At 41.1% G+C, this 12,341-nt stretch overlaps 1 protein-coding gene across 1 annotated transcript in view; it reads left to right on the forward strand.

The window, feature by feature from the left end:
* The window catches only part of eipr1 (EARP complex and GARP complex interacting protein 1), a 40,858-nt gene that overhangs the window by 5,386 nt on the left and 23,131 nt on the right, over positions 1-12,341 (forward strand). The window contains exons 4-5 of the mRNA XM_033988765.2: positions 376-532; positions 6,901-7,000. Coding sequence (XP_033844656.1) covers positions 376-532; positions 6,901-7,000 — 257 coding nt within the window. The remainder of the gene's footprint in view (positions 1-375; positions 533-6,900; positions 7,001-12,341) is intronic.

A 12,341-nucleotide genomic window follows, 5' to 3' on the forward strand; every position in this document is an offset into this window, starting at 1 on the left:
ATACCACCAGTGCTCCAATATATAAATGTGTGTGTGAGATGATTGCTTATGCCCACCTACTCCAAGGTTGTCTAGAAGAGGCTCGAAGAGCCTGTGGACATGTGCTATGTTACTTTTTTAATTTGACAAATGGGCCCTCTGCCAATGTTTCATAGCCTAATGCCTGCCCACTCACTCAATATCTGCACAAAGACGAATTTGTTGTTTTGTTTTTTTTCTCTGTTTTGTTCTTTGCTTACTGTTATTGGCCACTGCCTGAAGCTTTAAACTTTCAGTCCAATTACAGTATCAATTTTACATTTGTGTTTCTTCTTTCCAATTAGTACACTTACTATGAAATGCCTGTGCTATTTTTGCGTTTGTGTGTCATTGCAGCCAGTGACAGCCGGGTGGTGTCCTGTGCAGCCGTGTGGAGGATGCCCTCAGACTGGGATGCTGGGAACCACGAGTCGCCCGATGACTCCGCCCACAACCCCCAAACCCTGGAGTTGCTCTGTCACCTTGTCGACAGTGCCCATGGAAACACGGCTTGGTAGGTCATGCTGGGTATAAAGTCTCACTGGGCATATTGAAAATTAGATCTATGTAGCATTTAGTTGGGAACGTATGTAATGTGTATAGTCTCTGCAAATGTGAGATATGAATGCTTGGACTCAGCAATTCAATTGTCTTTGGCGGTCACCTTTTACACCTTTTGAGTAATGCTTTTAGTTGACATAAATCCACCAAACAAAATGACTAACACCCTTGTGTTTTCAGTTAACAGTTAACAGATAATTGTATTATTATTATTAACAAAAAATATTCATAGAAATTGCAATTGCAATAGGCAATACAGCATTTGTAGAGCCAGTAAAGCAAACTTGTCCGACGGTCAACCTTTCTGTTCAATCTTTGTTTATTGATGTCATTATTGATGTCATTTTTCTTGCATGTGTGTATGTATCATTGATCTGCTTTTTTCAAATAACATTTTTAGTTTTACATAAACCCCCATAAACTATTATTCCAACTTTAAACACATCTCTTACTTCCTTTCTGTAGAGGCAGTTATAGGTAAAATATAAACGCTTGACAGGTTTCTTTTGCCAAACCTCCTTCCCTAAGCCTGATCTTGTCAGATCTGAGATACTAAGCAGGTTGATTCTCTTTTAATAGGGTTGGGCCTGGTTAGTACTTGGATGGGAGACCACTGGGAATACCAGGTCCCACAGTGGAGTGTCAGTGGCAAAAAATTGTGTCCTTATGGAAAGGCACTTTGCTTTATTCCATAGTATGAATATGCTGTGTATGAGTAATGGTGGTGGTCGGAAGGGCTGATAACCCAGATTGGCAGCCTCGCTTTCGTCAGTCTGCGCCAGGGCAGGCCTGGCTACAATTAGAACCGCCAAGTGTGGAGTGAATGAATAATGCATAAAATTGTAAAGCGACTTGGAGCGTCTGGAAAAGCTCTCTATAAGACTAATGCAATATCATAATAAATGTATTATAGATTAACTCGTAAAAAAAGAAAAAAAGAAAAAGGTTTCTGTCTATTCTTGTTGCTATATATATATATATATATATATATATATATATATATATATATATATATATATATATATATAAAAATATAAATTTGACTATTCTGACTACATATTATTGACTTGATCCACATGTTGCAAGTTGTAGTCACAACCCAGTCTTTTGTCTTTCAGTCTGAGCTGCTGTGTGCACAATGCTTCGCCATAACTCAGCGCTTATAAGAATGAAAATCAATGGTCATTCCCCTTTTTAGTCCAGCACTCATCGGCTGCCTCGTGATTGCTATCATTTTTAGGGGGCTCCAATCAGTTAGTGCGCTGCATACTGTAGCAGGTGTGTGTGCTAGGGAGAGATAACGAAGGAGAAAAAGCCACCGAGAGGAGAGGGGAAGATTGCATTTGTGCGTTTGTGCCTGGTTTGTCGATTCTTGTGCAGTGGGTGTGAGGACCCTGTATGTTTCTATGGCCGTGGTAAAGGGCAGGTCAAGTCAGGCGGACGCTGCTGGGTGAAGATTGATGGCTTTGAGCTCCACCATCTTAACATCCCCAAAGCTGCAAACTTGTCCAAGGGCACGAGCAGTGTATGTAGTATGTGCAGGGGAATTGCAACAGAGATTGTTGTCTATTGAGTTCACTTGAGATGGATGGCTTTGGTCCGCAGCCCATCTCATCCATTTCAGCCACTCAGTCAGTACACAATGCAGGCATAACATTATGGCCACTTTATATGTTCTGTAGTCCTATGACAAATAAAACCACTTTACTAATAAGCAGTCCTTATGCCAGACTATCTGATGAACAAGAATTTACTTTTTCATCAGTTAAAAGTACTTACCGACCAAGAAGACCTCAGTCATGGCCAGTCTTTACTCACTATGTGCATCCTCTTTTCAGATACATCTTAATTCTATATTAAACTCAAGACTAGGACTATCCCTGAAGAGCTGGACTTTGGAGATACTCTGACCTATCTCAAACTCAGTCCTAACAATTTACATTTAACACATGAAGTTAATGCACAAACCACTAATTTAAGCACTACCAGGTACCATGATAAAGACATATTCTGTTTTTTACCTGTTGGTAAACATAATCTTATTGCTGATTGGGTCATCTTAAAAGATGGCCTTTCTGTCATTTTACCAAAGATTGTTGGATGTTTGTGCCCACTCTAGCCTGCCTGCCTGTGTAATCTTCATGTGTATTTGCAGGTCCACATGCTTGTTGCCAGTGTCTCTCCACTTCTGCTAACAATAACACTTTCTCCGTGCACCAAATCCCCTCATTGTTTGGGTGGGCAAACATTTGAGCTCATGCCCTGTTGTGAGGCGTGCTTTGAATTGAAACGTCTTCAAAACGGGACCCCCCTCACCCTCCCTAAAACACATCTGAACAAAGCTGGGGCTGGTTTGAATACACACGCACTATCGTTGTTTTTCTTATTCTGCTTCTTCTTACACTTGGTTTCGATTGGGAGCCGTGCCAGTTGAGCGAATCGATTCCTGTGGAGCCATTTGAGCCAATCAGGGCCCTAGGAGGGAATGGTAAAGCGCAAAAAGCAACAAGGTTGATTTTCTAAAGTGGGGTGTGACAGGAGGGGGTAGGAGGTGTAGGAGTAGTATTTGTGCAAAAGTGCAGTCATGTGTGTTACTGTGTGATCATCTTGACTAAAACATTTGGAGTCTTTCATTGTGGCCTGAATGCTCTGCCCACACTCCACGTTTTGTGTAGCTGGTGCTCTGAGCCGATATATTGGTGATCCCAGACTGTGGCTTTTTTACAGTGAGGGGTCCCCAAATCTCAATCAATTGGAACCCAGAGGCAGTGCTTGCACTCATGCAGACAGCCGTGTGGGCAACATGGCCGTGTGTTATTGATCTTTGTGACCCCGGATCAGATTAAGCATGCATTGGACTGGTGTGGTTTTGTTTCTGCTTTTATTTGTTACGTGTGTCCATAGATATAAAAAATACATCATTTTTAGTTGCTTGATGGGATTTATTTCTGTCATCAAGGTTCATGTTCTCTTTCAGCCAGGTACTTTTAACACCTGTTAAATTTTTATTTATCTAATTATTATTGGACAGCCATAAAAAAAAAAAAAAAAAAAACTAAACATAAAAAAAAAAAAAATCTCAACATAAAATCAACCAATCAGCAGAACCCCAAACTCTAATAATAAGAAATCCAAAAGGAAAATAAATCTTTGCGACCCAGAATTCATTACAACAATACTAATGCCTCCATAACAAGATGCTATCTCTTCTTCCCCAGGCGGCACGCACACATCCCCATTCTGCCCTTGTGTCTCTTTATCCGTGTGAACATCTCATCCAGAAGGCGCCACGGCACACTCTCTGTTTGCGCTGCTTGTTGGTTTTGTATATGAGAAAGCTGGGATTAGACTCATATGGATGCAAAGCACAGCAAAGCGGCCGAGCAATCTGATGAAGGCGGAGACAATGAGAGAGAGAAATGCATGGGGCTGTCCTATCCAAGGCTGTGGATATTGTATAGGGATGTAAAGGCACTATTTTACACTGCATTTAGTAGCTAGCTTTGTGCCAGCTCGGTGCTACTTTCAAGGACAAACCACACCACTTGTATTCTGTAACGGGAAAGGCAATGAGTGTACTTACTAGTGTCTAGCTGCTCCCTTTAAGAGGATTTCATTCTTTAATTGATACTATAGGGAACCATAGGACATGTAAGTCCCAAAGTGTGGCATACATTATAATTGGCCCTTGCTGATGTGTGTGTTTGGAGAAACATGTTAGTAGAGGAGAGAAAGTGGCGCTATCTGACATTCTACAGTCCCTGCTATAAGAGCCGCATTTGCTGGGAGTGGGCTTATTATTTTGTTTGCTCAACTTCAGTCTGGTGAGTGTTTAGTTTTTATGTGAAAGAATGATTTGTAGTACAGTTGCCATAACATTTAAAGAAAGAGAAAAATAAACGTAGTAGTACATTATTAGTCATTGTAAAAATGTGTAATGTAGCCTAAGGAAAGAGAATATGAACCGGAAGACTTTTTACTCAGTTCTGGAAAATGAAATAAGCACATTTCTCTGGATTTCTCAAAGTTTTCTTTTGCCTTTGTTTTGTAATGGTTTATTAATTTTTGTCATTGGTCCAGTAAACTTTCTTTGTCATTTGCGTGTTCTTCAAATCTCTTAATACAATTACTTAACCTGTCTTCACGGCCTTGTCCATATTCACTGTTGACTGGTTTTTACAAGGTGAACCCAGGTGCAAGTGGACACAGGCTGGCGCAGTCCTCTCTTAAATGATGAATGGCGGTGTTTGGAGCTGGTGTGGCTGTACATCCAAAGCCCATGACTTGGTTCTCCTCGGGAGGGCAGTAAAAGCTGTCCCTCGGCTGCAGTGAATTTACAAGCCTTATAAAGCCCTCTCATCGTCTGCCTCCCTGCTACATTCCATCACACCTCCCCTGTCTCTCTCCCTGCTCCACCTTCTCCAATAAGAGCATGCATATTTTAAAAACTTGGGCTAGATCCAAAAGCAAACTTCAAGTTCTCCTTCTTTTTGTCATTTCTTTTATCTCGCACCAACACTCGTACCTCCTGTAATGTAAGCTCCATCACACCCTAGCATTGTTGCTTCAAGTTGACTGATGTTTCTTAGAAAATGGACCTGTGTAATTGATGAACTCTTTAAATAAATAGGTTCATTTGGGAAACCCTTAACGACAGCGTCTTTGGAGCTTAAAAATGTTCAGATGGACCAATACGGCATCTCTGTGACATTTTGAACTCAGATTAGACCATGAGCCATGAAGTCATTTTAAGTCAAAACCTTTAACAAGCCTTTAGCAGCTTTTCCAGGCCTGTGTTAGCTCCATGACGCAGACTTTAAAAGTTGACAGGAATTAAAATACTTCTTCTCGCTTGGATCGCTGCCTTGTTTTTATCCCATGACTCCCTTCATTAAGCCGTTAAACCAATCCCAGCTACAGAGAAGGAACAAACAAAAGTGGTCCAATCAGCACAAGGGAGAGAAAAAGCAACTATTTAGCCCCCAGCGTCACGGCTCTCACGCAATCCCCAATGTTCGGCCACAAAATACATAGTAAGTAGAAGGTAGCACAGAAACTCCAAGAAGCATGTAGAGAAATCAATATTCTGCAGAGACTGGTATACAGGGAGAAATCAAAGCAAAGTATGCAGCGAAAACTAGCACTTCTCTCACCAGTGAGGCAGCTCTCTGTCCCACAGCTCTGTTTGAACTATAGATTGACAGAATTGGGCTGCTGGATTTGGAAGTGTGATGCTATGGTGTACGGGTGATTTAGATGAATGGTCATTAAAATGTATTTATCTAAAATGACAACAATGGATTTATGGTTGTTTTCCATTGTTATTTCTTTTGAAATCTGGTTTGTTTGTTGAAAGTGCAGATGTATTGATTGAAGTAGATTTTGCAATTATCAATATTTTTATAACTGCACTGATGCTCTAGTTGAAAAGTAGATGCATTGAAATGTAAAGACTGGAAGTATGAGAAGAAACCTCTTCATTGTTTTCAAATTCACTATCTAACGTGGCTGATGTTACATCGCACAATAGGACAGAATTGTTTTTGCAAGCAGTCCAAGGAGTGAAAAACAGCATTCTTCAATACATATTCAGATGTGATCAAAATTCTATACCCCTTGGTATGTATGGCATGTATAGAGCTTGATTGACAACAATCATTTGTTTTTTGCTTTTTTTTTAAATAAATAGTATTTAATGATCAATGTGGTCTTCTATGTAATTAATACAGGGATAGGCACCTAAAATGAGGATTGTTCAGGTATCGAAAACCAAGTATTATTCAAATATATTTTCCTTGAAAAATGAAAACATAGCCAGCCCTAGGTCTGCACAGGATTATCATAATTATAACTTATATAGACATTACAATGGCTGTGGTTACATACACACTCTACATCTGATTATTATCATATGTGGATCGTTAAAATTACATGTAAACGGCAAAACCTGTATACTTTATGATCATGGTCCCTCAGATTACTCGCATCAGATTTTATGATTTGCATGTCATTTAAATAATCTTAAAGATCCAGAAATAAGATAATAATCAGATTTTGGTGTGCATGTAACATAGTTATATATGAGAGTACAGTATTAATACAAATGTTGAAAATGTACATTTTGTACTTTTGATGCAATCCTATAAAATATATTGAATTTGTTACTGCACCAATAGCGCTGTAGCATATTTAGTTAGTTTTCAGCCTGGACCATCTGTAGGAGTAAACAGGTTGGTGTATATGCCTGATTGACACATGTGTCCTAATACAATCCCCTGTTATTTTTCTATACCATATGCTTGTGCCTCTGTGTGTTTGCAGTGTGCTTTGGGAGCCCATGGGGGACGGAAAGCGCGTGATTTCATTGGCTGATAACCACGCACTGCTCTGGGACCTGCAGGAGAGCTCCACACAGGCTACAGTAAGGCTGGCACACTCACACACTCACACTATATCTCACAAAAGCTAACTCATTATTTGATAACCGCCATATCGTCTTGGTGGTATCAGGTGCACACATCCTCCATCCGCAACAACAGAGTCCACTATTCATCCTGATGCACAAACAAGTCTAGTAGGAAAGGCTGTATCTGTCCCTATTGAATTGGTTCTTTGGGAAACATACAAGACACGCACAATTTGTGATCCTAATGATGATATAGGTGTGCTAGGGCCCTCTAATTAATGCAATGTACGTGAACACACCAGTGGTGTAGTATAAGTGAATGTATAAATTGCTGTTTATGCTCCACAACCATATTACAAGATATATCTATGAGGGATGTATAATGTATTTAAAGGGGCACTAAGTGACTTTTTTGTGGAAAGTCCATCTCCTGCTTGTCTCCATGAAACCTCAATATGGCCTTAAATTGAACTAGCTTTCCTTTATTCATTTACAGATTAATTGCTAAACAAAATACCCTGAAAAGCATTCTTACTGTGACCTGTAACTTGACCAGATGGCATCACAGGCTTGTCTCCTGAGATGGAGAAGTTTAATGCTATATGGTGGAACATTCCAGGCAAAGAAATAACATTTACTTTGAGAAAAGCTAGTCGCAAACACCCCACCAGAAAAGTTACATAATGCACCTTTAATAAAGAGTGAATGTATCACCAAAATCATTTACAAAACATTTTTTGAGCTCCATCTGTGTTGTTTCTATAGGCATCAGGCCTAATGCAAACTGAAGAGTCTCTTTCCTGCGAATTCAACATCACCAACCCTCTAACTTTGCAATTAAAATGCACATTATGTATTTAAAGACTCTGGATAATGGTGTGTGTCAGGTGAGCATGCGTGAGAGGGCGAGGTAATAGACTTGTGGTTTGTGTGCCCAGGCTTTCACGGCTGTGTGTTGTTCCATTAGACGGCATGGGAGATGAAGAATATAGATGAGTCATTAGTAATTCATGTGCTCGGTGAAAGATTCGCATAGGGCAGCCGGGTCACAGGGCTAACAGATACAAGCGCGTCTGCCAGTCCATGCATGCGTGTTCATTTATAGCAGCGGCGGACCATTTGATGTGCTCAGGCGGCTAAGATTTGCATGCCTGTGTACCCTGCCCACTCCCAGTCTGTGGCTTAATTGCCGTGTCTGCTTCTGATAACAGGAATTAAGCTTTTTAATGAATGTGGGATCAATCATTTGTCCCCATGTGTTACTGTGGGTTCTGTCCGGGTTCTCTGGCTTCGTCTCACCATGAAATACCAGTGTTGGTAAATTGGTGACTTCAATTTGCCAATATAAGAATGAACCTTGGAGTGGATGGACATCAGTGTGTCAGCCCTGCAGGATTTTACTGTATTAGCATCAATTGTATCCAACTTTATCAATCTAAATATTGATACCTGGGTTTTGAGTATCTTCCAGTAGCAATATCTTAATTGGCCTAAATCTTAAGTAAAATTCTGAACCCCCACCCGATCCAGACATTTTTTTTGGCTTGGACCCAATACCCCATACATATTGGTATCTGCGCATCTCTCATACAGTAGATGTTATGTGGCTGTTCTAATTGGACCTCTAACCTTGTTTATTTTTTGGCCCAGTTGAATATTCAGTATCCTTTTAGCCGTATTACTGCTGGGGGTTTAATATGCTGTCTGCACTGACCATGCTAGCACCGTCTAGTGGTCAGTTTGGTCACAAGTTAAATCGATATGATGCAGTCTATAGCCACCAAACCAAGCTTATACTTGGTTATTATTGTAACTGGATACGTGAGGCATATTTTTCATGGATACAGTGGATTTGTTTTTGGTAGCTGTTACTGTATCATATCTCCTTGTGTTGCATCATTACAAGTGAGTGTGTTCATGACCCCAGCAAGAGGTCAAGACGATCCGAGGAGGTGTGGGAGAGCTGAACCCATCCTAGGACACTGACACCAGCCAACGCGGTTATTAATACAGCACCCAGGGACAGCTACCGGGGTGAAAGTCCAGCAGGGCAGCAGAGAGGTGCAGTAATGAGAGAGGCTACAGTCAGCGTGGAGGGCCGCCCTGATTGGAACCACGGAGATTAGCGGCGATACAGATATGGAAGCGGAGTGGGCTTGATGAGGAAGAGAGGGGAGAAAGAGGAGAGGAGAGAAAGCTTGGCAGCTGAGACAAATTTCTCCAGCGCTGATGAGAATGCTAATCTCCCAAGCCTCATTCCCTACCTCCTCCTCTTCCTCCCTTTTTCTCTCTCTCTCTCTTCTCTTCTTCCTTGTATCTGTCAAAGGGTGATGTGTTCATCTGTGTCCAGCAGCTACAGCACGGACCGGGCCAGATTGGCATGAGTGGTCCAATGTGGGTGTGTGCGCTTGCATATAGAACAGGGATCATGTGCATAGGCGTACACAGCCTTTGAGGGGAGGGCTGAGTCTGTGCGTGTCTTCACATGGCTCATCAATTAGAATCGCTGGTGGGATTGAGCGAGCGCGTCTCTGCCAGGCTCGTCGCACACCCACACACCTTGTCCGCCACATCTGCTTCTGCCGGAGACCACAGAAAAAGCATGAAACCGCGGCGATTTGACAGATAGCGCCGCATTAGTGCCGCCTGCGTCTTAAATGAATGCGTCCCCCTGTGTTGTGTGCACTGCCTTGTTAGGGGCCCTAATTTGGTTAGTGCACTAATAAAGCTGGGAACATGGGATGCACGCAGCACAGGCATACATGTTGCACCAGTAGTGGAAGAGCTAAGACCTGACTTGAAAAAGCAACTCTTGTATTTGGAAAAGACTACTTACAATCTGACATGTTGCTGTTATTTTTTTTTATTTTGTGTGTTTTTCAAATGTATGGTGGTTTGTTTTCAGCCAGGAGTCTAGGAGATCCTCTACTGGCAGTAATCATTCAATCCTTCCCTCACAAAAATCAAAATCTGCTGGTAAAAACATTGTAAAAGTTTTGTACAACTCCAAATATGTGCTTATGGACCATGCTTGTTCGTGTCTCTTGTTGACAGCCTCCTGAAGCCAGTGGAGATGGTGTGGGTGGAGGTAAAAAGTACTTTAAAACTCAAAATCTCCAAATTTCCAATATCAATTTTTTTGAGATGCAATATACTGTATACCCTATTGACGTCAAGTCAGATATCTTAAAAGGATTCAAATCCCCTTCCAAAGATTCCTCCTCCGCATATAAGATTTTCACTGTGAAATCTCAATGCCAACTAAAGTTTAAACTGGTTTGAATGTTACATGAATTGGTAAAATGCACTCAAGGGCCATAGGTCTGATAAAATATATTTGTGCTTGGTTTTTGAAAGACATTCATTTATTGTTTTTATTGTCTTTTATTGTCTGTGTTGTGCATGGCCAACACCTACATTTATGAACAATGGGCTAATTCACTCTGACATTTAACTAGTCTTTGGTCAGATTAATGAATTTTGAACATGAGCACTTGTTTTTGGACTTTTAGTGAAATCGAAACTTATGAAGGACCCTCAGAAACTTTTTCTTTTTGTTACCAATTCATCCAATTACCGTGAGTTGCTAACCTTACCACTGAACCTATTAGATTGATTAGCGTTTTTGTCTTGTAATATAAATGTTAAATACTGTTTCAACTTCAGCTTCACTTGTGGGTCATAACAGCTGAAAATGAAGTTCACAAATCACACCAGAATATCCAGCAGTCCCATGGATCAACTTATCTAAGCCATTTTACAGAAAGGCAGCAATTAACTAGTTTTCTGCATTTTGTTCAATTAGTAAAACGTATAATTCGGGATATCGTGTCAATTCTTGAAGAAAGCTAACCTATAACTAAAGGGTTATAAATCTAAATAGGTCCAACTAAGACATTGACTGGTACTTATGCCACTGGATCTGTATTTCTTCTCATAGAAAGGCATATCAAATCTATTATGATCTAATACCAATAAACATTTGTAGTTTTGACTGCTCTTCGATGTAGCTGTGAATGTCATTAAATAATAAAGTCTGAATGGTGCTTCAAGGCCACAGCAGAGACCCTGTCCGTCTTCTCATCTGATGTTTATCTGTCCCACTCTCTGGCCCCTTTCTTTTCCTCTGCTCCCTTTGTTCTATATGCTCTTTCATGCCTTTCTTTTTCTGCATCTCTCCCTGTCGCTCTCTTCCTCTGTGCTATTCCCCTCTCCCTCGGTCCTCTTTCTTTCTCACACTCTACTCTCTCTCTCCCATTGCTCTCTCTTTTCCCTGTCCTCTCTCTCTTCTCTCTCCTTTGTGTTCTTTCTCCTCCCTTTTCTATCTCTCTCTCTCCCTCTCTCTCCCTTTTCTCTCTCTGTCTGCCCCCCCCTCGCTCCTACTCGCTCTTTCTATCGCTCCCCCCATCTCGCTAATCTCCGCTCTCTCTTACCTATCTCTCTCTCCTTCTTCTATCTCCCTCTCTCTGATCTCTCTCCTTCTCTGTCTCTCCTCTGCACCCCCTCTCCTTTCTTTCTTTCTTTCTTTCTCGCTCTCCCTCTGTCCTCTCTAGCTGAAATAATGAGAGTGTAGCAGGGAGCTGTGCAGTGACGGGCCGATCGATGATCCCTGCTCCAACAGGCAGAGACGGCAGAGGCAGGCACAGGCAGCGGGCGAGCGAGGGAGCGAAGGAGGGAGGGGAGAAAGATGAGGATAAAAAACCCAGCGATAGTCACACAGCTAAGAAAAATAGTGCAGGGCTGGTGTGCCTTTAGATGCATCATAGTTTAAGGGAAAGATAATCATTCCCAAAGTCTGCCCATAGAATTAATTGAAACTCATTTTATAGTAGCCTGATAAAGTGATCCGCTTTTATAATTCCAAGCCCTTGAAGTGTTGTGACTTTGATTAATTTCACCTACATTGTTGCCCCATGAAATGTAGCGGACCCGTTTAATAAATATCCAATGACAACCCACGTTCTCTTGTTTAAAAAGTCTCAAATGTTTGCAATTTATCCCAACTGCCTTTTAGCTAAAAGTGCTTCGATGTAAGACGCGGTGACATTTTGGCAGTTTTTCTGTTGAAACATTACAATACACGTCAATTGTTTTTCAAGCTGTTATTCATTAAGTGTTAAATTCAGCCTCGAGGTGCAGTTCACAATAAATACTGTAAAGGCTAATTTGTCCATGCTGATCCATAATAACATTTCCTGTATAGATCATGAAGAGGTCAAGGATCAGCAAGGGCACATAAGGTCATACGAAACAATGTATTGATTACCACGGACTACATAAGGTTAATCTACATTCGATGTATGTAAACTGTGTAAATGTTAGGGGGGCAGCAGTTGCATAGGTAGACTAATCCGAT

This window comes from Periophthalmus magnuspinnatus, chromosome 22 (genome assembly GCF_009829125.3).
Source record: "Periophthalmus magnuspinnatus isolate fPerMag1 chromosome 22, fPerMag1.2.pri, whole genome shotgun sequence".
NCBI lineage: Eukaryota > Metazoa > Chordata > Actinopteri > Gobiiformes > Gobiidae > Periophthalmus > Periophthalmus magnuspinnatus.